At 36.4% G+C, this 27,714-nt stretch overlaps 2 protein-coding genes across 2 annotated transcripts; both read left to right on the plus strand.

Annotated features, from left to right (window-relative positions):
• The first annotated feature begins 5,312 nt into the window (after positions 1 to 5,312).
• LOC123535457 (cysteine and tyrosine-rich protein 1-like) lies at positions 5,313 to 17,584 on the plus strand. Its single transcript, XM_053519309.1, has 4 exons — positions 5,313 to 5,456; positions 16,589 to 16,670; positions 16,940 to 17,082; positions 17,355 to 17,584. Exons 1-4 carry the CDS (start codon positions 5,405 to 5,407, stop codon positions 17,582 to 17,584), a joined length of 507 nt encoding a protein of 168 aa, XP_053375284.1. The 5' UTR covers positions 5,313 to 5,404.
• A 105-nt stretch (positions 17,585 to 17,689) lies between these two features.
• On the plus strand, positions 17,690 to 24,632 carry LOC128545953 (cysteine and tyrosine-rich protein 1-like). Its single transcript, XM_053519310.1, has 4 exons — positions 17,690 to 21,410; positions 23,019 to 23,100; positions 23,428 to 23,570; positions 23,807 to 24,632. The coding sequence occupies exons 1-4, from the start codon at positions 21,359 to 21,361 to the stop codon at positions 24,022 to 24,024; spliced, it is 495 nt and encodes a 164-aa protein (XP_053375285.1). The 5' UTR covers positions 17,690 to 21,358; the 3' UTR covers positions 24,025 to 24,632.
• Positions 24,633 to 27,714: the final 3,082 nt, after the last annotated feature.

The following is a 27,714-nucleotide window of genomic DNA, read 5'->3' on the forward strand; positions in this document are numbered from 1 at the left end:
AAAGAAAAAACTTGTATATGTGATAGAAGCTGTATTTTTCAATTGATCTTCATGAATTTTGGTCAGAATGATTGCCTTGATAAAATCTAGGTCGAGTTTGAACATGGGTCATCTAGGGTCAAAAACTAGGTCATATCATAATCTAAGAAAATGCTTGTTTTATCACAAGAGACCAATTTTTTTGGTCCAATCTTAATGAAAATTGGTCAGAATATTTGTTTCCATGAAATCACTAGGTCAAACATGTTTTACACTGTTATGGTGTGTTTCTTAGGTGAGCGACCTAGGGCCATCTTGGCCCTCTTGTTTTTTATTCTTCTGACGACGTGCGGAGCACACAACCCTGGTCACGAAGTCCAAGGTCAAGTGTTCTTCAAGCCTTCAGTTAGTTAAGCACCACCATTACTGTTTCTCTGAACATACATCTGTATTATATATACTTGTAGATGTATGAACATGTTCACAACGATATTCACCTTTCAAATGCAAAATTTAATGTGTTTCTGATGCTGCATCATTTTAATTTTTGGCATGACCATTTCAATTAAACAAAAAGACAAGTTGTACCCACCATAGCATCTATTTCAGCATTTAAAATTCTCAGTTTCACTAAGTCTTGCTAACTTCTGCCAGTATTGTCATCAATAAATTATTCATAAAGGTCATTTTGAAGCTAAGATAACCAAGCAAAATAGTAGCAGACTCTGGTTATGTTTAGGAGATGTAATGCAATGTGCAACACCCATCAAGCCGTCCCCCACCCCCAGCCGCTTGGATTAACTGGCTTTGATAATGGCAGAGATGTTTTGTTTTTTTCCCCATAGGTCAAGGTCATTGGGGTCAGATACTAAAATTTTTGTTGGCTTGACAGACGTTTTTTTTACACCCGTCTCTGAAAGAGCGGGGCGTATTATGAAGAGATGGTAGCCTACCTAAAAAATTCAATTTCATTTTTACATTTTTTTCAGAGTGAAATGATCGATAGCTAAGTGCAGCAATTTACTAAATATGTTTACTGTATGGAATATTTGATATTGAAAAAATGACTTACTCGATATATCTGAAGGAAAATTGACAACTCTTGTATTGTTTGTTTTTCAATGATTTTAGGATTTCCCCAATTATAGTCTGTATCAAAAGTCTACACAGTTAAATAAATTCAATAGAGCATAGTGTAAGTTTAGTCTACTTTCAACACTTTGAAAGAGCCTATACTGAACTTTCTTTTGACCAAAAATTACCTGAAAGAAGATATTAGAAATTTTATAATGTAAACAAACCCCTACACTATTTTACAATCAATATTTTCCACTCGTGAATGTACTCAATTCGGGCATAATATCGTAATTGAGAGACCCCAGCAAAAATCTGTTTTTAAGTTGTGTAAAAAGTAAGTTGTAAATTAATTTCGATATCTTAAGTTACCCGCTTACCTTGTTTACAACAGTAAATAAACACCTTATAGTTTGTTTAAGGTAGTTGACATATAACGAAAGTCATCAAATAAAGTAATCTCCATATGCATTTTCAGCATTTATTTGTTTTTCATGGAAAGCAATGATCGTGAGAGTTCCATCCAGAGAATGTTGAATTGCTTAAAATACATTGCAGAGAGTCATCACCTATCAGCTACCTTAAAATGTTGTAATTACAACCACTACCTTAAAATGTAATTTCATTTGATGACAATGACTTTTTGTGTCACATCATTTGCAGCAAAGTACCCTTGAAAGTAAGAGAAATGCTTCAAAATGACTAAAGCATAAGAAACACTTTCAAAATGATTCATTGAAATGATGAATATAACCAGTCTAGCTACGTTGTTGCAAAAACGTGATACCAATTTAACTTATTTTTTTTGTAATTTCTCATTGTTTTACATTTTATATTTTAGTGTATAAATTTTGTGTTAACCAGTGTATCATCATGGAGAACAATATAATAAATAACTTTGACTAAAAGATCAAAACTGAATATTATTTCTTAATGTGGTACAATTTCTTTAAAGGAATTTATGCATTATTTTACTTTATTTTCATGCACTACTAAACTTTCGATCAGGGCCTCGCTACAACTTATAAATAAATGTCAGTGTAAACCATGAGAAAAGTGTGCATGTTGTATATTGAATACAAAGAGATTTAAACAAATGTAGGTCATATTTTGTCTGCCTGATCAGTTGTTAGTAAATGGACCTATTTGATTTTTCTTTCACTTTTGACCGATGTTTTATGTTGGCTTCAGTTTATTAGCTCACCAGAGCACAAAGTGCTGAAGGTGAGCTATTCTGACCGGTCATTGTCCGGCGTGCATCATCCGTCGTCCGTCAACATTTGCCTTATGAACACTCTAGAGGCAACATTATGACCCAATCTTTAGAAACTTGGTCAGAATGTTAGTCTTGATTATCTCTAGGTCAAGTTTGAAACTGGGTCATGTGGGGTCAGAAATAGGTCAGTATGCCAGATCAAAGGAAAAGCTTGTGCACACTCTAGTGGCCGCAGTTGTGACCCAATATTTATGAAACTTGGCCAGAATGTTCATCTTGATGATTTCTATGTCAAGTTAGAAACTGGGTCATATGGGGTCAAAAACTAGGTCAGTAGGCCAGATCAAAGGAAAAGCTTGTGGACACTCAATAGGCCACAGTTGTGACTCAATCTTTATGAAACTTGGTCAGAATGTTTGTCTTAATGATTTCTAGGTCCAGTTTTAATCTGGGTCAATTGGACTCAAAAACTAGGTCACATGGTCAACTCAAAGGAAAAGTTTGTGAACACTCTAAAGTCAACAATTGTGACTCAGTCTATATGAAACTTGGTCAGAATGTTTGTCTTGATGATCTTTAAGATTAAATTCGGGACTGGATCTATTTGGGTAAAAAACTAGGTCAGTAGGCCAGATCAACTCTGGTGAGCGATATAGGGCCATCATGGCGCTCTTGTTGGTCAATTCAGAGTTGTTCCCCTTAGATTTTCTTGGTTAGGTACCATCTCTAAATTCTGTGAACACGCGTGGTGGGCGGCAGGCGGGCAGTTGGCGTCCAAAAGCATGTCCGCTGTTTTCATCCGATCTTCACCAAACTTGCTGACAATGTTTGTGGGCATAATATCTCAGCCAAGTTCGATAACCAGCCAAATCGCCCAAGTCACACTTGGATTATGGCCATTGAGTTACTCGAAAAACTGCAAATTTAGCCTTATCCGCTCTCTATGTCAAACAGTATTCTTCCGATGTTCAACAAACTTGGTTTCAATGTTTATAGGCACAATATCTCGGCCAAGTTCGATAACCAGCCATATCACCACAGACACTCTTGGATTATTGCCCTTGAATTACTTAAAAAACTGCGAATTTAGCCTTGTCCGCCCTCTGAGTCAACAGTTTTCATCCGATCTTCATCAAACTTCGTGACAATGTTTATGGTCATAATATCTCGGTCAAGTTCAGTAACCAGCCAAATCGCCCCATGCACTCTTGGATTATAGCCCTTAAATTACTCGAAATCTGGGAAATTAGCCTTGTCCGTTCAAACAATTTTGATCCGATTGTCAATTTCATCCCACCTGGAACCTCACAATTACCTTGATTCCTTCTTACTCTTTTTTGGGATTAACAAGGCATACGACATCAACATTATTACCTTTATGATACGTAACTGAATATTTAGACGGGCGTATTTTATGACAGTTTGACACTCTTGTTAATAACTGTCATTCACGTTTTACCTTTCCGTAACATTGAAACTCGACTTAACAGGGCTCCAAATACCGGGGTCACTTGTGGTAACTGCTTCTCTATCCATCATTTACTTTGTGTCTCTAGTTACTTCCCCTGACAGTTCGTTGAATGAGTGATAAAAAACAACAACACGTTTTTGGACGGTTAGATTGTCCGAGGTGCAACCATGAACTACAGTTCTTTGCAGCATTCATAGAAACATCAGTAATTAGCTTAAATAAAGCATAGATGTTCGGTATATTTTTGACTGACTAACGAATTCTAGAACTTTGGAGTCCGATTTCATCTGGCTACTTCATAGACGGCAATATGATACAAGTGTTTTTGTATGACTATGTAATTATATTATAAGTTTTCATAAAAAAATCTACTTTTTATACGAAGTAAATAAACTGTTCTCGAACTCGAACCATTATCTGGATTTACTGTGTTAGAAAAAAAAAGCAATTTGAAGACTGAGAAATCTAAACTGTGATAAAGACTGTAGACTTGCATATATTTCACTTGTTCCGTCAACACCTCAGCACCGATCAATTACTAGTTTGGTATTCTTACTACGTGGAAGTTTGTTTTGTTTTTGGTAACAGCGACAAAATGAGGCCATATGGCGACTTTCCAGTGTTTTATGGTGGAGGACCTCCACCCTCCCCCACCCCCCACCCCACTCCCCAACATTATTGTAGGTATGGCCGGATTCCTTGGTAAAAACGACCTTCCGTAAGCCAGCTGGATGGCTTCAGTACAATGCAATACAATACAATGCAATAAATTTTGTTTAAAGACATCATAACAAGAAACATAAGCTCGAGAAGAGCTTTTATAACTGACTGCTAACATATATTAAATGAACAAAACAAAAAAAAAAAAGCTACAAAAAAAAAACACGCACAAATATAAAGCATAAGGTTAAGAAACTGAAAGGGAAAAACGGCTTCCTCACATGTATTGTTATACACCCAAAGCCCACATCGGTAAGGGACTAGTGATCCGAAATCAGCGGCCTTGACCACTACCCGAGGCTCCCTTACTACGTTAAAGATATCGACTTTCTTCAAAATTTACAGCGACATACTGCAAGATTCTCGAAATCGTGACTACAAATAGAAAGGATGACTGCACGACTGGCATCTTGCAAAGACTCACAAACCAGAAGACAGACAATCCGGCAACTGACCACGTAGTTATTTAACACTTTTGCTAAACAAAGACGATGCCCAGTTCATTACTACTTTCATGAATGGTATTAGTTTCAACATAGTTGTAACCATTTAAACATTCTTTATGTATTAAAGGCAGTTACCTCCAGATTGTACGACAAAAAGAAAGGGAAAATTCTCAGAACTCAGAAAATGACTGCTAGAGGGCTTTTAAACTTAGTTACTGACACAGATTTTAAAAAAGATCATTTTTAGCGAAACAGTGGAGAGCTTTAAGTCCGCTCTCCCATCGTTGCTATTATTGTTCATCCATCGACGTATCCCGTCACCTTATACCAAAAGTGGTCCATATGCAAATACAGATAATGGCCTATCATATGTGCATACGGGTACTCAGAAATCAGTCATGCTTCAAATGCAATAAAGAATGTAAAGATATTGCGTAGTTTCGATTCAGATTATTGTATTTTAGGCTGCATTTTATGCAAAGTTAAAGGAAGTAAAACATGGCAAATTTTCTGTTTGTTGTTGGAATACTTCTAGTTGGCCTTATTTATGGTATAGTATAGAAAGTTCTGCTATTAATCTTTAACCTTTAAAAACAGCTATGTTGTCTGCTTTTATACTGAAACATTTTCTTCATAATTCTGTTGTGTGTATGCAACCCATGATTACAATAGGTAACAGTTAACGGCCACGCGCCACACTTTAGCACGCAAAACCACAGCTAATTTATGTAGAATTTTATATAAAATAGACTATTTTGACAGGCGTTACTGTTCATAGTCAGGATTTTCATGCTTTTTTCAGTGAAAATTAAAGGTAAAAAGGTAGGACTGGAGCAGGTCTTTAAGCATACACTACACTGTAACGACTGGTCTGTGCTCTGAGAAGGTCACGTGGTGAATACATTCGGTAGATACAGCACTAGACTACAAAAGGAGGACTTACACCCTCACTGATCTGCACCGGTCGCAAAGGCAGAATCAATCGTATCCAACATGATAAGGGTTAAACATTCGGATCTATGGGGTTTCTACACTAGGTATAACGACATAACCGGTATTAAGGGCGCGCATAAGTTGTGAAAAAGTTAAGGTTATAACTTATCAGTCTTATTTCAGCTGTTTAGGGATTTAAAAAAAACTTTCAGTATAATAATAATAATAATAATAATAATATAAGATATTGTCTGTTTTATCCTAGCTGTTAATGAATGGCATTGAGGTACACAGTAGTGCCATAAAACAGAAAATAAATCTACCAAAACCTGTCCCCAACATACATCTCAAGGCTTCAATGATAACTGCCCAAAATGAAAACTCGGCAAAACTATCTGTTTTTATCGTTCGTTATTAATTTAAAATCTCAGAGCTGTCTTACTGTATCAAGGGGCAGGACCAGAAGTGGTTGCACACTTACGTCAAGCGAGCGAAATGGTTGCAAACTTGCAAAATGGCGGATATTTGGTAAAATTATCACATGTTCGTTTATTTTAGGTTGAAACCGCGAAGCGGTTGAAACCTGTTATAACCGTATTCTGGATACTGCAAAAATTCAATAACGAGAGTTTTCACAGAAGCAGATTAATCCGCCGTTTAATTTCCGCACTACTTTATTGATTATTTACGAGTATACTGACCGCTTATCTCTCTACATAATTCCTATGTAAAACTTCCTGGTCGTATCAGGTTTAACAATCATTTCAATGCACTATATCAAATTATACATCTTTGTAAAACTCAAATCGCAAGCTTTCTAATGGTGTATAACGTTAGAAAATCGAAAGAGAAACTGTGATACACTTGCAGTTTAAAAATAGCAAATTCTATAGATTTTAGCGTAAGGTACCGCACTGACCTCCAGAATTTGGCTAAAAAATTATCTTTCTTTCGTACTGAAGTTTTGTTATATTATGAGCATTAGAATATGAGTTTTTGTTTCTAAGCCAAATTAAGAAAAAAAGATGACCGCATCGGGAATCGAACCCGCGACCGCCGCGACAATAAAGAAGTTTTCCGGCTGTCGTTACCAATAGAGCTATGATATAGATATTTATAATCGAGACAGTTAAGCATTATTAGGAAATATAGCATTTATTTCTAGATATCTAAAAATCTTCTCTCTTTTTGTTGTCGAACGATCTGGAGGTCAGTGCCTTTAACTGGTTTCTATTATCTATATTCTGTTTGTGAATATTTGTGTTTTAATGAAACAGACACTGCATTTCTCATTGGTATCATTATAATAAATTTTAATTAAGCCGATATAGGGTTGCCTTACCCAGCTCGTCAGTGTGTTTCAAGACACTTAATGGTTTTTAGTCAGAGCAGAATTTAAAGTATATAATGTAACATGGATGCAAATGGTTTGAATGTTATAGTATAATACTTTTTCATGGAAGTGACGTGAACTGTTACAGTGGAGTGGTTTATTGCACATCAAATGCGGGTTTCAACCTTTCTGTGCTGTCAGCGCTTTGATTTCATCAGGTAAGTCGGATTCTATGGTATTTTGAATTCTGCAGATATGTGCATGCGACAGTTCTATATCTACGTCACACCCGGTTTTGCGTTTCCTCGTCGTAGATTGCGAATTGTCGAAGTTATTGAAGGTATAAACTGATCAAGTTACATACCGTATATTTTGGTGTGGTATCCATGAGTTACACACTGTATATTTTGGTGTGGTATCCATGAGTTACATACTGTGTATTTTGGTGTGGTATCCATGAGTTACATACTCTGTATTTTGGTGTGGTATCCATGAGCTATATACTGTATATTTTCGTGTGATATCCATTAGTTACATACTGTATATTTTGGTGTGGAATCCATGAGTTACATACTGTGTATTTTGGAGTGGTATCTATAAGTTACATACTGTGTATTTCGGTGTGGTATCCAGGAGTTACATACTGTGTATTTCGGTGTGGTATCCATGAGTTACATACTGTGTATTTTGGTGTGGTATCCATTAGTTACATACTGTATATTTTCGTGTAATATCCATGAGTTACATACTGTATATTTTGGTGTGGTATCCAAGAGTTACATACTCTGTATTTTTGTGTGGTATCTAGGAGTTACATACTGTATATTCTGGTGTGGTATCCGTGAGTAACATACTGTATTTTTGGTGTGGTATCCATGAGTTACATACTGTGTATTTTGGTGTGGTATCCATGAGTTACATACTGTATATTTTGGTGTGGTATCCAAGAGTTACATACTGTATATTTTGGTGTGGTATCCATTAGTTACATACTGTATATTTTGGTGTGGTATCCATGAGTTATATACTGTATATTTTGGTGTGGTATCCAAGCGTTACATACTGTATATTTTGGTGTGGTATCCATTAGTTATATACTGTATATTTTGGTGTGGTATCCATGAGTTATATACTGTATATTTTGGTGTGGTATCCAGGAGTTATATACTGTCTATTTTGGTGTGATATCCATTAGTTACATACTGTGTATTTTGGTGTGGTATTCATGAGTTACATACTGTATATTTTAGTGTGGTATCCATGAGTTACATACTGTATGTTTTGGTGTGGTATCCATGAGTTACATACTGTATATTTTAGTGTGGTATTCATGAGATATATACTGTCTATTTTGGTGTAATATCCAGAAGTTATATACTGTATATTTTGGTGTGGTATCCGAGAGTTACATACTCTGTATTTTGATTTGGTATCCATGAGTTACATATTGTATTTTTTTGTGTGGTATCCATGAGTTATATACTGTTTATTTTGATGTGGTACCCAGGAGTTATATACTATATATTTTGGTGTTGTATCCAGGAGTAACATACTGTGTATTTTGGTGTGGTATCTAGGAGTAAAATACTGTGTCTTTTGGTGTGGTATCCATGAGTTACATTCTGTGTATTTGATGTGGTATTCAGGACTTACATTATGTGTAGTTTCGTGTGATATCCAGGAGTTACATACTGTGTATTTTGATGTGGTATCAAGGAGTTACATACTGTGTATTTTGACGTGATATCCAGGAGTTACATACTGTGTATTTTGGTGTCGTATCCAGGAGTTACATACTGTGTATATTGATGCGGTATCCAGGAGTAACATTCTGTGTAGTTTCTTGTGATATCTAGGAATTACATACTGTGTATTTTGGTGTGGTATCCAGGAGTTACATAATGTGCATTTTGGTGTGGTATCCAGGAATTACATACTGTAAATTTTGGTGTGGTATCCAGAAGTTACATACTGTATATTTTGATGTGGTATCTATGAGTTATATACTGTGTTTTGTGGTGTGATATCCAGGAGGTACATACTGTTAATTTTCGCGTGGTATCTTAAATTACATACTGTATATTTTGGTGTGGTATCCAGGAGTTACATACTGTGTATTTTGATGTGGTATCCAGGAGTTACAAAATGTACATTTCTGTGTAGTATCCAGGAATGACATACTGTATATTTTGATGTGGTATCCAGAGGTTACAAACTGTGTTTTTTGTGTGGTATCCAGGAATTACATACTGAGTATTTTGGTGGGGTATCCATGAGGTACATACTGTATATTTTGGTGTAGTATCAAGGAGTTACATATTGTGTATTTTGGTGTGGTATCAAGGAGTTACATACTGTGTATTTTGGTGTGGTATCCATGAGTTACATACTATATATTGTGGTGTAGTATCAAGAAGTTCAATTCTGTATATTTTCTTGTGGTATCCAGGAGTTACATACTGTATGTTTTGGTGGTGTATGCAGGAGTTACTTACTGTATATTTTAGTGTGGTAACCAGGAGTTATATACTGTTTATTTTGGTGTGGTATCCATGAGTTACATACTGTATATTTTGGTGTGGTATCCAGGAGTTACATACTGTGTATTTTGGTGTGTTATCCATGAGTTACATACTGTATATTTTGGTGTAGTATCAAGGAGTTACATTCTGTATCTTTTGGTGTGGTATCCAGGAGTAACATACTGTATGTTTTGGTGGTGTATGCAGCAGTTACATACTGTATATTTTGGTGTGGTATCCAGGAGTAACATTCTGTGTATTTTTGTGTGGTATCCATGAGTTACATACTGTATATTTTGGTGTGGTATCCAGGAGTGACATACTGTATATTTCTGTGTGGTATCCACGAGTAACACACTGTGTATTTTGCTGTGGTATCCAGGAGTTACATACTGTGTATTTTGCTGTGGTATCCAGGAGTTACATACTGTATATTTTGGTGTGGTATCGATGAGTTACATACTGTATGTTTTGGTGTGGTATACATGAGTTACATACTGTATGTTTTGGTCTGGTGTCCAGGTGTAACATACTGTGTATTTTGGTGTGGTATATCTAGGAGTTACATTCTGTGATTTTTGTGTGGTATCCGTGAGTTACATACTGTATATTTTGTTGTGTTATTCATTAGTTACATACTGTATATTTTGGTGTGATATCCATGAGTTACATACTGTGTATTTTGGTGTGGTATCCAGGAGTAACATACTGTAAATTTTGGTGTGGTATCCAGGAGTTACATACTGTATATTTTGGTGTGGAATCCATGAGTTACATACTCGGTATTTTGGTGTGGTATCCATTACTTACATACTGTATATTGTGATGTGGCATGTAGGAGTTACATACTGTATATTTTGGTGTGGTATCCAGGAGTTACATACTCTGTATTTTTGTGTGGTATCCAGGAGTTAAGTACTGTATATTTTTCTGTGGTATGCGGGAGTTATTAACTGTATATTTTGGTTTTGTACCCAGGAGTTACATTCTGTGTATTTTTGTGTGGTATCCAGGAGTTACATACTGTGTATTTTGGTGTGGTATCCATGAGTTACATACTATATTTTGTGGTGTAGTATCAAGAAGTTCAATTCTGTATATTTTCTTGTGGAATTCAGGAGTTACATACTGTATGTTTTGGTGGTGTATGCAGGAGTTATATACTGTTTATTTTGGTGTGGTATCCATGAGTTACATACTGTATATTTTGGTGTGGTATCCAGGAGTTACATACTCTGTATTTTGGTGTGGTATCGATGAGTTACATACTGTATATTTTGGTGTAGTATCAAGGAGTTACATTCTGTATATTTTGGTGTGGTATCCAGGAGTTACATACTGTATGTCTTGGTGGTGTATGCAGGAGTTACATACTGTATATTTTGGTGTTATATCCAGGAGTTACATACTGTATATTTTGGTGTGGTATCCACGAGTAACCTACTGTGTATTTTGGTGTGGTATCCAGGAGTTACATTCTTTGTATTTTTGTGCGGTATCCATGAGTTACATACTGTGTATTTTGCTGTGGTATCCAGGAGTTACATATTGTATATTATGTTGTGGTATCCATTAGTTACATACTGTATATTTTGGTGTGGTATCCAGGAGTTATATACTGTATGTTTTGGTGTGGTATCCAGGAGTAACATACTGTGTATTTTGGTGTGGTATATCCAGGAGTTACATTCTGTGATTTTTGTGCGGTATCCGTGAGTTACACACTGTATATTTTGATGTGGTATCCATTAGTTACATACTGTATATTTTGGTGTGGTATCCTTGAGTTACATACTGTATATTTTGGTGTGGTATCCATTACCTACATACAGTATATTTTGGTGTAGTATGTAGGAGATACATACTGTATATTTTGGTGTGGTATCCAGGAGGTACATACTCTGTATTTTGGTGTGGTATCCTGGAGTTAAATACTGTATATTTTGGTGTGGTATGCAGGAGTTATTAACTCTATATTTTGGTTTTGTACCCAGGAGTTTCATTCTGTGTATTTTTGTGTGGTATCCAGGAGTTACATACTCTATATTTTAGTGTGGTATGCAGAAATTTACTATATATTTTGATGTGGTATCCAGGTGTTGCATACTTTATATTTTGGTGTTGTATCCATGAGTTACATACTGAATATTTTGGTGTGGTATTGATGAGTTACATACTGTATATTTTGGTGTGGTATCCATTAGTTACATACTGTATCTTTTGGTGTGGTATCAATGAGTTACATGCTGTATATTTTGGTGTGGTATCCAGGAGTTACATCCTCTGTATTTTTGTGTGGTGTCCAGGAGTTACATACTCTATATTTTGATGTGGTATCCAGGAGTTACATACTGTATATTTTGGTGTGGTATCATGAGTTATATACTATATATTTTGATGTGGTATCCATGAGTTACACACTGTATATTTTGGTGTGGTATCCAGGAGTTACATACTTTATATTTTGGTGTGGTATCCAGAAGTTACATACTGTATATTTTGGTGTGTTATCCAGGGGTTACATACTGTATATTTTGGTATGGTATCCAGGATTTATATACTATATATTTTGGTGTGGTATCCATGAGTTACATACTTTTATTTTGGTGTGGTATCCAGGAGTTACATACTGTATATTTTGATGTGGTATCCATGAGTTACATACTGTATATTTTGGTATGGCATCCAAGAGTTACATACTCTGTATTTTTGTGTGGAATCTAAAATTACAATCTGTATACTTTGGTGCGGTATCCAGGAGTTTCATGCTGTATATTTTGGTGTGGTATCCATGAGTTATATACTATATATGTTGGTGTGGTAACCGTGAGTTACATACTGTATATTTTTGGTGTGGTATCCATGAGTTACATACTGTATAATTTGGTGTGGTATCCAGGAGTTACATACTGTATATTTTGGTGTGGTATCCAGTGGTTACATACTGAGTATTTTGGTGTTGTATCCATGAGTTACATACTGTATATTTTGGTGTAGTATCAAGGAGTTATATACTGTGTATATTGGTGTGGTATCCAGGAGTTACATACTTTATATTTTGGTGTAGTATCTAGGAGTTACATACTGTGTATTTTGGTGTTGTATCCAGGAGTTACATACTGTGTATTTTGGTGTGGTATCCATGAGTTACATACTGTATATTGTGGTGTAGTATCAAGGAGTTAAATTCTGCATATTTTTTTGTGGTATCCAGGAGTTACAAACTGTATGTTTTGGTGGTGTATGCAGGAGTTACGTACTGTATATTTTAGTGTGGTATCCAGGAGTTATATACTGTTTATTTTGGTGTGGTATCCATGAGTTACATACTGTATATTTTGGTGTGGTATCCAGGAGTTACATACTGTGTATTTTGGTGTGTTACCCATGAGTTACATACTGTATATTTTGGTGTAGTATCAAGGAGTTACATTCTGTATATTTTGGTGTGGTATCCAGGAGTAACATACTGTATGTTTGGTGGTGTGTGCAGGAGTTACATACTGTATATTTTGGTGTGGTATCCAGGAGTTACATTCTGTGTATTTTTGAGTGGTATCCATGAGTTACATACTGTATATTTTGGTGTGGTATCCAGGAGTCACATACTGTATATTTTTGTGTGGTATCCACGAGTAACACACTGTGTATTTTGGTGTAGTATCCAGGAGTTTCATTCTGTGTATTTTGCTGTGGTATCCAGGAGTTACATATTGTATATTTTTGTCTGGTATCCATGAGTTACATACTGTATGTTTTGGTGTGGTATCCATGAGTTACATACTGTATGTTTTGGTGTGGTGTCCAGGAGTAACATACTGTGTATCTTGGTGTGGTATATCTAGGAGTTACATTCTATGATTTTTGTGTGGTATCCGTGAGTTACATACTGTATTGTTATAATATGCCAAAGTGTTACTATTTTAAGATGTCAATTTTGCCATCCACCACCTCAGTTTACATGTAAATCACTCTTTTCATACTTATGAAATAGATTACTCACATCAATTACATGTTAATCTGCATAATTTCTTAGGTTACACCACTTGAATAGTCATAACTTTGCATATTTCTTCGATTTTCTGTGATATTTTTGTTTTGAGAAGTTGTTGCTGTTGTTGAGATTTTTGGCAAGTATAAATGCAAACTTTCCGTACATTTCTGTGTTTCTGGAGTCACACCACTAATATAAATTACTCTTTTTACAATGTTTAATCTTAGGAACATTCATTGTTACGATATGATGGGTATTTTTCATGTTTTTGTTGTTTTTCTGTCGAACGGCAATTTTCTTTACTGGACAAGTCGGACATTGTAGCGCTGCCCGTTCAGTATTTTGTTTTCGTGATTATACGAAAATTGCACCTCTTTCAGGAATGTATTGTATATGCAAATGTTCAAAATCAAATAATCTATTTATTTATGTCAAAATTCCACCATTGTATACTGGTACTGATGATAAACCCGGACAGATGATAAAGTCGACCACCTTGGAAATATTTGACTGCAAGCGGTCATTTATAAAATTGAACACACCTTCTAATAGTTTCCACTTACCACACCAACTGGTGTAAACAAAAACAAATTTGGTAAATATTCTGTATAAATAAATGACTTACATTTATTTGTATACAAAATATTTATCCAAAATTACTGAGGAAGAGGGTGTTTTTTGCGCATGCTCACTGCCGAAACATGAAGGCCTGACATTGGGTCACTTTTCATTACTTGATCAGGAATGACTGTTGCAGCTTTTTGGGGAAAGTTTCAATGTAATAATACGAAGAAAATTTTGTAAATGACAAAGTGGTCGAATTTATCATCAGTCAATGTTCATAAAGTCCCCATTTTACAAACCCCTTTCAGGGCCTCACTTCGTGTGAGTTTGCTTACTAAATATAAAATTTGAATTATGTAAAGTTTCCAGCAAATGTTAAGCTTTATTTTGATACCAACCGTTGATTTCAGTTTGCAAAAATAAAAAAGTTACAGGTAAAAAACCTCATTTTCTGTTCGGGTTTATCATCAGTACCAGTAATGTATTATTCTTGCATTCGGCGAGGAACGGTAGACAGATTCTGCCGTTTAGATCGCTGGAACGGCAAAGTCAGGTTGATGTTCCTGCGTTCTGATTGGTCGAACGGTAGACCGGCACTCGCAGATCCCTATATATTTGAACGTTGGGTTCAGTCAGTATCGTTCTGGGTCACCAGTCAGATTGCCAAGCAACAAAGTAAACAAGTAGTTTGGTGAAACAAAGTCTGAATTAAATGTGACTGCCGTTCAAGTTAAATGCCATTTGATCATCTTTATAACTGAAGTCTTTGCCTGGCGTTCACGTAAGTGCAGTACTGTAAATCTATTTAAATGGGTTGTGTCCAACGTTCAATGAGGCAAGTCAAAATACCGCTCGTCATATGTAATAGTGCCGTTCTGAATTAGATCTAGCAATACCGTTCGCAAAATGCATTTTTCTGCTAGAAAGTAAAACCTGTTAGAATGCCGTTCTGAACTATAGAAATACTGTCGGTACATTCTGCTACATAGTAAACACTTGTTTTAAATGCTGTTCTAAATAAAATTGTGTTGATTTGAAATTGACTTCCGTTATGTTGTCATCCTAACATGAATATATAGAGTGACGTTGCTAACAGTATATTTTGTTGTGGTATCCATTACTTACATACTGTATAGATATGTATCTATTTTGGTGTGGTAACCATGAGTTACATACTGTGTATTTTGGTGTGGTATCCAGGAGTAACATACTGTAAATTTTGGTGTGGTATCGAGGAGTTACATACTGTATATTTTGGTGTGGAATCCATGAGTTACATACTCTGTATTTTGGTGTGGTATCCATTACTTACATACTGTATATTTTGGTGCGGCATGTAGGAGTTACATACTGTATATTTTGGTGTGGTATCCAGAAGTTAGATCTACATACTCTGTATTTTTGTGTGGTATCCAGGAGTTAAATACTGTATATTTTGGTGTGGTATGCGGATGTTATTAACTGTATATTTTGGTTTTGTACCCAGGAGTTACATTCTGTGTATTTTTGTGTGGTATCCAGGAGTTACATACTCTATATTTTAGTGTGGTATGCAGACATTATTTACTATATATTTTTGTGTGATATCCATGAGTTACATACTGTATTTTGTGGTGTGGTATGTAGGAGTTACATACCGTATAGTTTGGTGTAGTATCCAGGAGTTATATTCTTTGTATTTTTGTGTGGTATCCAGGAGTTAAATACTGTACATTTTAGTTTGGTATGCAGGAGTAACTAACTGTATATTTCGGTGTTGTATCCAGGAGTTACATTCTGTGTATTTTTGTGTGGTATCAATGAGTTACATACTGTATATTTTGGTGTGATATGCAGAAATTATATACTATATATTTTGGTGTGGTATCCAGGAGTTAAATAGTGTGGATGATTTTGGTCTGGTATCCATGAGATACATTCTGTGTACTTTGATGTGGTATCCATGAGTTACATACTGTGTATGGTGGTGTGGTGTCATTGAATTACATACTGTGTATTTCGGTGTGGTATCCATGAGATACATTCTGTGTATTTTGGTGTGGTATCCTGGAGTTACATACTGTGTATTTTGGTGTGGTATCCGGGTGATACATACTGTGTATTTTGATGTGGTATCCAGGAGTTACATACTGTGTATTTTGGTGTGGTATCCAGGAGTTACATACTGTGTATTTTGGTGTGGTATCCAGGAGTTACATCCTGTGTATTTTGGTGTGGTATCCAGGAATTATACTGTGTATTTCGGTGTGATATCCAGAAGTTAGACCCTGTTCATTTTTGTGTGGTATCCAAGAGATGAATATTGTTTATAACAGTGATATATCTATTGTTTGTAGATGTTGCTGGTATAGACTACTGCTATGGGGCCTTCTATTGTGACGATGGTTACTACTGCTGTAATTATAACACGCAATGCTGGTAAGGCTTTTCATTTCTAAGTAAGGTCCCGACATTAAACGGGTTGTCAATGATCACACTTTTACCACAGCGTTAGTTCTTGTGTATTCAAAACTGCGTTATTCATAGACAAATTTGAATGTAGAGGACTTCTCAGCTGTATTGCGAAGATTATCGTTGATTTAAATTCCTACATTACGCAGAGCCGAGCTCAGCTAAAGAAAGAGAATTCAGGTTTAACTGTAATTTGTGTTACTGATTAAGTATGTCAGTGTTTCTATATATTACAGCTCTTCTCTTGGTGGAGGATCGATCGCCGGCATAGTGATAGGTATTGCCGTCGTCGTCGGGATATGTATCTGCGTATGTATTGTATGTATGAGGCGGAGGAGAAACCAGCCTGGGATGATAGTACAAAATCAGCCGGCAGCGGGTACGATCTTTTGATTGTCAAGTTTTCAAAAATGAAACATATATTTTTTCAACAGAACTTTTTGTAAAAGGTTTATGCAAACGAATTTTGTATGAATGGTTACAAACGCGTAATTTATTCTGTACCGATCACCATTGCTAGCATTGAGGCAGGATAGAAAGTAACAAAAAAACAACAACAAAAAAAACAACAAAAAAAAAAAAAACAAACAAACAGCAAACATTTTGGTTTGGTATTTAATACTTATTTATCAAACATATTTTTTATCTTAGGAGGAGTCGCAGTCGTTTCGCAGACAACTGGCCAAGTTGCCTATCCGAACCCTGGAATGCATGGTCCACCTGGACTCCCTCAGCAAGGTTTCGTGCAACAGCCAGCACCTTACGGACAGCCAGCACCCTACGGACAGCCTGCCCCGTACGGACAACCTGCACCTTATGGACAGCCTGGCAGTGATCCCAGCAAGGTTACATCGGCGCCGCCAGCTTATGCCCAATATTAAAACAAAATAAATATCAACTACACTTACGGCTTACTAACCAATAAACTTTTTATCGAATCTGCTTGAATTATACTTACGGCTTACTAACCAACAGTACGAACTTTTTATGCAATCATATCACCAATTTTATATATTAGGTCATCCATACAGATTTACTAGGCTGAATGCATCCGAAGTAAAACTTCTGACTGCACTTTAAATTACTGACAACTTTACAAAAGTTATGCTTAAATTTTGACTCAACACCAGAAAACACTAACGCAAGTCCTACAGAATGACCATTGCAGGAAAAAGCCATTTGACACAAAGAAGTATCTAATTTCACTTTCACATTTAGAAGTTATTTTCTACTTTCGTTGCTGTTGATCTGACATTCATATATCTTCGCTACTGACCCATTTAAATTGATGTGTCGCGAAACTCATCGCTCTGCCGTAAGTGAAAACTGACATGATGTTTGTGGAGCATTTACAGTCGTAACCTCTATATGAAACAGATCAATAAATTTGCTTCTAACATTTACTGGACAATGTTTTAGCTTCTGTTTGTTAATATATGCTCTGTATTTTTGTTTTTAATATTATTGTTTTATACCCGTTTATTTTTTATAGCTCTTTGTTTGACACAACCAGCTGTGTTCCCTTTGGTCAAAAGTCTGTTTAAATAAACTGTGTTCAACTGAATCAATATACAGATAACACCCAAAAAGCCATTGTTTATGCGGATGTTTGTTTTTGTGAAATAATTTGACTAAAATGTACAAAAAATTGGGCACAATAGGCACTTTACACCATGTTGATTATAGCAGACTTTTTTTCAAAGCTTCCTTTTTAATGCTTTATTTGAACGACGATATGTCGTTTGATGTAAATATAAAATTGTTCTTGTATGTTCTTGTTAATAAAGTTTATTTCTATTAAATATTATTTATCCACTATTCCGTACCTTGTGTGCAAGCAGTGTCAATCTAATTAATATATTGTATTATCATAGGCCTACAAATACAAGAGAGCCCTGAAGACCCTGTATCGCTCACCTGACCTAATTCTTACCTCAGATGATCTAATACCTAATATGGCACAGATTTCCTATAGACAAACATTTTGATCATCTTTTTATGTAAATAAGATTGATCATTAATCAAGTTCATTTTTTGACTTAGTGATATAGTCTTTGACCTCAAGCAACCGACCACGGTTAAACTTGACCTTGATTTCAAACAAATATTCTGAGATTTATGATGATCAAATTGGAAAAGTGACCCCTGCAGTGTTAACGAAGTTTTTCTTTAATTTGACCAAATGACCTAGTTTTTCCCAAGTGACCCAGTTCCAAGTCATCCAAGATTTTGAACGGACAAACATTCTGACCAAGTTTTATAAAGATCAAGTAGACAAGAACATGTAGAACACGAAATCCTCACCCCTTGATGCATTCAGTAATTGCACAATCAACAGAAATTATTTGGTCACTGTGCACTGGACGTTTGACATACTGACCTCAAATCAATAATAATGGGTCATTTAAACTCTGTATCAAATGTCATCTTACACTAAAGCATTCTCTAGTTATTTGGCAAAAAGCTCTACTGTTCTGGGTCAATGTGACCTTGACCTTTGCCCTATTGACCTCAAAATCAATAGGGGTCATTTACTGGTCATGATCAACCTACTATTAATGTTCGTGATCTTAGGCCCAATACTTCTCAAGTTATCATCCGGAAACTCTTTAACTGTTCCAGGTAACTGTGACCTTGACCTTTGACCTCAAAATCAATAGGGGTCATCTGCTGGTCATGATCAACATCCCTATAAAGTTTTGTGATCCTAAGCCCAAGTGTTCTCAATTATCGTCCGGAAATGGTTTAATTGTTCCGGGTCACTGGTACCTTGATCTTTGACCTCAAAATCAATAGGGGTCATCTGCTGGTCATGACCAATCTCCCTATGAACTTTCATGATCCTTAGGCCCAAGTGTTCTCAAGTTATCATCCAGAAACGGTTTAACTGTTCCAGGTCACTGTAACCTTAACCTTTGACTTACTGACGTCAAAATCAATAGGGGTCATCTGCTGGTCATGACCAACCTCCGCATAACCTTTCATGATCCTAGGCCCAAGCATTATCAAGTTATCGTCTGATAAATTGGTTTAACTTTCCGGGTCACTGTGACCTTGACCTTTGTCTTACTGATCTCAAAATCAATAAGAGTCATCTGCTGGTCATGACCAACCTCCATAACAACTTTCATAATCCTAGGCCCAAGTGTTCTTGAGATCATCCGGAAACAGTTTAACTGTTACGGGTCACTGTGACCTTGACCTTTGACCTACTGACCTCAAAATCAATAGGAGTCATCTGCTGGTCATGACCAACCTCCCTATCAACTTTCATGATCCTAGACCCATGCATTATCAAGTTATTGTCTGGAAACTGTTTAACTGTTCAGGGTCACTGTGACCTTGATCTTTGTCTTATTGATCTCAAAATCAATAGGGATCATTTGCTAGTCATGATCAACCTCCTTATTAGCTTTCATGACCCTAGGCCTAAATGTTCTTGAGTTATCATCCGGAAACGGACTGGTCTAGGGACAGACAGACCAACCGACATACAAACATCTGCAAAACAATATACCCCAACTCTTAAAAGGGGGGTATAAAAATGTGGTAGCAAGATTTTTCTATGATTTCACCTAGTGACCTAGTTTTTCACCAAGATACTGCAGTTTTTTTACTTGATCGTGATTTCATAAAGACAAACATTCTGACAAAATTTCCTGAAGATCAAGTAGATAATGTTGCTTCAAGAGAGCTTACAATGTTTTTCTATGATTTGAACTAGAGTTTTAAACTTTATCTAGATATTTCCTTTTAACTGACTTGGCGATCTAGCTCTTGTCCTTAGATGACCCAGTAATGGATTTGTGTGAGATTCTATTGATGGTTATAGTCTGACCAAGTTTCATTTAGATTTGGCGGCTGACACAGGGTGATCACTATTGACCACTTTGAGCTCAGGTGAGCTAAAAGTAGTTTTTAGAAATAACTGAACCACCGTGCTCATAAAAGTGTGATTGGCTGTTATTCAATTTTTAATATACCAGTTTTCGTTGGCTTGTTTACTAGTTTATTTCCCCAAGGACCTAGAACATACGTCTGATTGTTGGTATGCACATATAAAGAGTTCTAAAAATGCAAGTCAGTGTGAATCTGTATGTTTAGGCACGTACTGGCTTACCTCGAAGTGTATCACGTGCTACAGAAATATGGAACAATCAGTAGAATAAGGAATACATTCATAAGGCTAAGGGCATACTTTTTTTTGTTTTAAAGGCCCATGTGGTTTACCGAAATCATTGTCCAACATAAATATGCAGAAGTATAATATCACCCGTTCATTTATGTAACGGATTATGCAAGGTGCTGTGTTAACTCCCATTAATTACTAGCCTTTGTCACGATGATCCTTCTATGAATATTTCTTTTTTTCTATTGACTGTTCTTTTTCAAATGCCAAGTTGTTAAGACTTTCTTGTTTAAGACTTGTCCCGTCACCTTATATTATACCAGAAGTGGCCCACAGATTACTAGATAATGAGCTATCGTGCGTGAATTTGAGCTTTATTGTGAAATAAAACCGGGTACAATATTTTACGTTTCAGATATCAGTCATGCTTCAACTGCAATAAAGAATGTAAAAATATTGCGTAGTTTCGCTTCAGTTACTTGTATTTTATGCTGTATTTTATGTAAAGTTAAAGGAAGTAAAAATCATGGCAAATTTTCTGTTTGTTGTTGGAATACTTCTAGTTGGCCTTATTTATGGTATAGTATTGAACGTTTTGCTTTTAAACTTTAACCTTTTAAAATAGCTATGTTGTCTGTTTTTATATTGAAACATTTTTTTAACCAAACACTACACTGTAACGACTCACCCTGTACTCTCAGGAGGTCACGTGGTGAATACATTCGGTAGATACAGCACTAAACTACAAAAGGAGTAGTTGTGAGTTTGATCCTTCGCCCTTATTCCGTTACCCTGCTAAGTTTCTATAATGAACTGATCCATCTTTCAATTTGGACAGTACTATTAACTGTTAAAAGGGGTGCTTACCAAAAAAGATACTGGCTGAATAGTGAACAGTGATCTGCACTGGTCGCAAAGGCAGAATTAGTCGTGTCCGGCATGGTTAAACATTCGAATTTATGGGGTTTCTACACTAGGTATAACGACATAACCGGTATTTAGGGCGTGCTTAAGTTAGCTTTGTGAAACAGTTAAGGTTATAACTTATCAGTCTTATTTCATGTCAGTGTAAAAACTTTCAGTATTATATTACACCTCTTAAATATGATAGTAGGCTATTACTGCACTTCCTTGATATTACATTCCTAAATGTTATATAAAAAGGTACAAAGCCTCGATGGATTCTACGACGCGCCTAAAATTTAAAATTAATAAAACCGCTGGTGCATCTATTTAATTTATGTATTTTTTTCTGTTCAGCAATACGTTTTAAATCCTGAAATCGTGACAAGATTATTTGTGTACTTTCTTTGTATCCTAATTTTATGATTTACTATGGTTTATTAAGCGAACAGCTCTTCCGTTGAAAAAATAATTTGTTATCCGTACCCGAAACATGATAGACAAACTGGGTAATCGTATGTTTGATGCATAAGAATTTTACACTAGTCATACCAAGCATGGATATGATCTTTTAAGGTTGGTATTTGGTGTCTGGTTATTTTACAGTGTATTATTTCTGCCATCTCGTGTTGTCATGTTGTCGAGGCAAAGATATGACAACACGACAATACGGCAATTCAGGAAGTCGTGCTGTTGGCTCGCTTGGACGAAATCAAGACAATACAACAGCTCAACAAGTAAAAGAGCGCCTAAACGACATTTTTATACCCGCCAGTATATGAAAACTCGACATAAATATCTGAGGAGTTGGAGATCTATATCCTTCGTTATTTCGTGTAGTCGCATTATCGTGTGTTCACCCAGCCAACACGACAGAACGCGGACGCGAGTGGTATCCGCGAGATGGATGTTGTGTTAGTTTGTTTGTTTTGGGTTTAAAAATAACGCCGTTTTTCAACAGTATTATAGTCATGTAACGGCGGGCAGTTAACCTATCCAGTGTTCCTGGCTTCTGTACCAGTACAGACCTGTTCTCCGCAAGTAACTGCCAACTTCCCCACATGAATTATCAGAGGTGGAGGACGAATGATTTCAGACACAATGTCTATTATCAAATCGTCACGGTGAACATACGCCCCGCCCGGGGATCGAACTCGCGACCCCGGGTCGCGATCCGTAGACCAACGCTCTCCCTACTGAGCTAAGCGGGCGGGTTGTATATGTTAGTGTATTATTCAAGAGTTAGATACTGTATATAACAGTGGTACATTTGTTGTTTGTAGATGTCGCTGGTCTACAACACTGCTATGGGTTTCTCTGGTGTGAGGATGGTTACTACTGTTGTAATTATAATACAAAATGTTGGTAAGGGTTTTAATTCTAGGTAATGTCCCGCCACCGGACGGGTTGTCAGGGATCACACTTTCATGAGAGCATTAGTTTTTTTGTGTACATGTATTCAAGCTGCGTTTTTTTATAATTTCAATGCGACTGAGATAAATTTGAAAGTTGATATTTCAGCTGTACTGCGGATAGTTAAAACCTCCGGGATAAATATACGTTGTGGTAACATTTATTATAATTTGATTTCCTACATACGCAGGGTCGGGTTCAGCTATGGCATGATAATTCAAGTTTTAACTGTTATTTGTGTTACTGATTAAATTATGTCAGTGTTCCCCTATATTGCAGCGCTTCTCTTGCTGGAGGAGCGATCGCCGGTATAGTGATAGGTATTGCCGCCGTCGTCGGGATATGTATCTGCGTATGTATCGTATGTATGAGGCGGAGGAGAAACCAGCCTGGGATAGTTGTACAAAATCAGTCGGCAGTGGGTACGATCTTTTGATTGTAAAGTTTTCAAAAATGAAACATATATTTTTTCAACAGAACTTTTTTGTAAAAGGTTTATGCAAACGAATTTTGTATGAATGGTTACAAACGCGTAATTTATTCTGTACCGATCACCATTGCTAGCATTGAGGCAGGATAGAAAGTAACAAAAAAAAAAAAACCCAAACATTTTGGTTTGGTATTTAATACTTATTTATCAAACATTTTTTTATCTTAGGAGGAGTGGCAGTTGTTTCGCAAGTTGCCTATCAGAACCCTGGAATGTATGGTCAACCTGGACTCCCTCAGCAAGGTTTCGTGCAACAGCCAGCACCTTACGGACAACCAGCACCCTATGGACAGCCTGCCCCGTACGGACAACCTGCACCTTATGGACAGCCTAGCAGTGATCCCAGCAAAGTTACATCGGCGCCACCAGCTTATACCCCAAATTAAAACATTTCAAAATGAACATCAACTACATATACTTACAGCTTACTAACCGAAGCAAACTTTTTATCGAATCTGCTTGAAGTTGAATCAGCACCCGCAACTCATATCAAATTTCTAGAGTACCAAAATGCTACTTCTTCTGCAACCATATCACCAATTTATTCGGTCAGCCATAAAGATTCACTAGGCGGAATGCATCCGATGTAAAACTTCTGACTGTGCATTTTTATTTACTGACAATTTACAAAAGTTATGCTTGAATTTTGACTCAACACCGGAAAACACAAGTCCTACAGAATGATCATTGCAGGAAAAAGTAATTTGGCAAACCAGTCGTGTTCCTTTTGGTCGAAAGTCTGTTAAATGCACTATACTGAACTGAATCAATATACAGATAATATCCCAAAAGCCATTGTTTATGTGGATGTTTGTTTTTGTGAAATAATTTGACCAAAATGTACAAACATTCGGCACATTAGGCACTTTACATCATGTTGAATATAGCAGACTTGTTTTTCAAAGCTTCCTCCTCTTTTATGCTTTATATGAACTATGCTATATGATAACCTTCATGTAAATATAAAATTGTTCTTGTAAATAAATTAAAAATTGTTCTTGTTAATAAAGTTTGTTTCTATTAAATATTATTTATCCACTATTCCGTTACCTTGTGTGCAAGCAGTGTCAATGTATTTAAGATAGTGTATGGTTTAAATTAAATATCATAGGCCTACGAATACAGGAAGGCTCTAAAGGCCCGGTATCGCTCACCTGACCAGTCCGTACTCTAGATAACCTAGTATCTAATGCCTAGATTTCCTGAAGATAAATCAGGTTGATCAATAATCAAGTTCTTCAATTATTTGACCTAGTGACATTATAGTTTTTGACCCCAGGTACTCCACTTTTGAACGCGACCTTGATTCATTAAAGATAAACATTCTGAGATTTATGATGATCAAATTGAAAAAGATACATCTACAGTGTTAACAAAGATTCTTTATGACTTGACCTACTGACCTAGTTTTTCCCAAGTAACCCAGTTACAAATTTATCCACAAACATTCTTACCAAGCATTATGAAGATCCAAGTGAAATGTGGCTTCTAGAGTGTTAACAAGGTTTTTCTATGATTTCACCTGGTGACCTAGCTTTTCACCAAGATAATGCAGCTTTTAACTTGACCGTGATTTCATAAAGACAAACATTCTGACAAACTTTTATGAAGATCAAGTAGATAATGTGGATTCAAGAGTGTTAACAAGGTTTTTCTATGATTTGAACTAGAGACCTAGCTTTTGACCTCAATTAACCCAGTTTTAAACTTGCTCTAGATATTTCCTTTTAACTGACTTGGTGACCTAGTTCTTGTCCCTAGATGACCCAGTAATGGATTTATATGGAATTTTATTGATGGTTATAGTCCGACATAAACATTTGGCTAAAATTGTCACCTCTAGAGTGTTAACAGTCAAATTGTTGGACAAACACACGGTGATCATAATCGACCACATTGAGCACTTTGTGTTCAGGTGAGCTAAAAGTAGTTTTTAGAAATGACTAACACACCCAGAAAAGTGCAGTTGGCCGTTATTCATATTTAAATATACAAGTTTTCTTCGGCTTGTTTACTAGTTCACTGCTCAGTGACCCAGCACATATGTCTGTCTGTTGGTAAGCACATACCGGTATAAAGGGTTCTGAAAACGCAAAGAAAGAAAGTGTAAAATACTTTGAAAGTCAATGTGAATCTCTCAATATCGTTAGACACGTACTTCGAAGTGTACTACGTTCTACAAAAATATGGCACAGTATAATAGTGAATACATTCTTAAAGCTAAAGGCATTACCGGAATTACTGGCGGGTGTATAATATCACCCTTTTATTTAAAGGATTATGCAAGGTGCTGTGTTAACTCCCACTAATTATTAGCCTTTGTCGCGATGATCCTTCTATGAATTTTTGTTTTTTTCTATCGACCGTTCTTCTTCACAGTATTCATACCAAGTTCTCTATGTCTATGTTGTACTGCTTAGCAATCGTTACAGGCGCGTTGTCAGGGATAGTTGTTAAAAATAGTAAAAATACAGAAACTATGTGCATCACAAAGATAGAGTAAAAGACCTATTTTACAGGCTAGGTTAAAAGTAAAAGTAGGAAGTTGAATTAGAACTGATATAAAGGAGGCAGCTGCCCAGCATATATTTCTAAGCTGGGACTAGCTTTCAAAGACACAGGGAGACTGTTCCACAGAGTGACGTATACTTCTGGGGGAAAAGGAGTTTGCATGATAGTGTGTCTTTGAATACGGTATCAAATAGTTCAGGTTTATAGTTCTTCCAAGGTGTCTATGGTCAACAAAAACAAGATGGGCTGGATCTTATACAACATTGTAACTGCACTCTTACGGCGTTGTTCTAGCTAGGGTTTGCCAGTTTAGTTCATTTAACATTTTGGAAACACTACTGGTGTAACTTTAGTCATTATAGACATATCTTGCTGCAGATCTTTGGACTTGCTCTATTTTGAGGTTTTGATATTTTTGCTACGAATGCCATATGGTGGAACAGTACTCTAAATGGGGTCTAACATAAGTTTTATATGCAACCTCTTTGACTCTTTTTATTTGGGGGAATTTTTTTGCTTTGGATGTTATGTTGTTTATATGATAGGTCTGAGCTAATGATTACACATATCAGCCGATTTCAACTCGATGTTATGCAGCGTATAGGGGAAGATTACAGGATTTCTTTTGCGACTGATTCTGAGGACTTTACACTTGTCTGGATTGAATTCCATTGACCAATCAGACGCCCAGGTTTCAAGGCTTTATAGGGAATGGTACAAAAGTACAAATATGGGCAGTATTGTTTTTTCTTCCAAAGTCTACCTTTAAATGGATACAAATGCGTATTTCTGAGCAATCTGATGGACTGTAACGATTCCCGATTAAGGCATTGCCTTACTTCATATTAGGTTTTCCTATAGAGCTTGGGCATCACTGTTGAATTTGACCGTAACATAGACTATCGTATCATCTGCGAACAGCCTCACTTTGCCCTTAACACTGTCAGGCAGATCATGCGTAGGAAAGGAAAAGACAAGGTTCAAGGACCGAGCCTTGAGGTACATCAGTAGGACGGGGAGTTTGTCTGAATTGTGACCTTATACGCCAACCTGCTGGGTGCGACCCTGAAGGAAGGACGACCCAAAAAGTGACCTGTGGGTTGACACCTAATCTTTGTAACTTATGTACTAGTTTATGATGATCTACCTTATCGAAAGCTTTGCTGAAATCCAGGACTATGATATCTGTTTGTTGACCTAGTTCTAAGTTGTCATGGACTTCTTGGGAGAAACTTATTAGCTGGGTTTTGCAGCTGTGCTTTGACCTGAAACCATGTTGATAAGGACTAAGGATATTAAACTTATCAAAGAAGGACATAATGTTGGAGACCAGGATGTGTTCCATTAGCTTCGAGGCGATACATGGGAGGGATATGGGGCGGTAATTGGAGATTGCACTTTGGACCTTTTTTATATGCAGGAGCAATGGCTACATGCTTCCAGTCATTGGGGACAACACCAGTATTGAGGGAGATTTGGAAGTGAGTAAGGAAAGGACCTATTTTTAAGTGCAATTATTTTTGGAAATCTAACTTTTGCCCTCTTATATCATCCATAGTCTGTTT

The sequence above is a fragment of the Mercenaria mercenaria genome, chromosome 12, assembly GCF_021730395.1.
Source record: "Mercenaria mercenaria strain notata chromosome 12, MADL_Memer_1, whole genome shotgun sequence".
Taxonomy (NCBI): domain Eukaryota; kingdom Metazoa; phylum Mollusca; class Bivalvia; order Venerida; family Veneridae; genus Mercenaria; species Mercenaria mercenaria.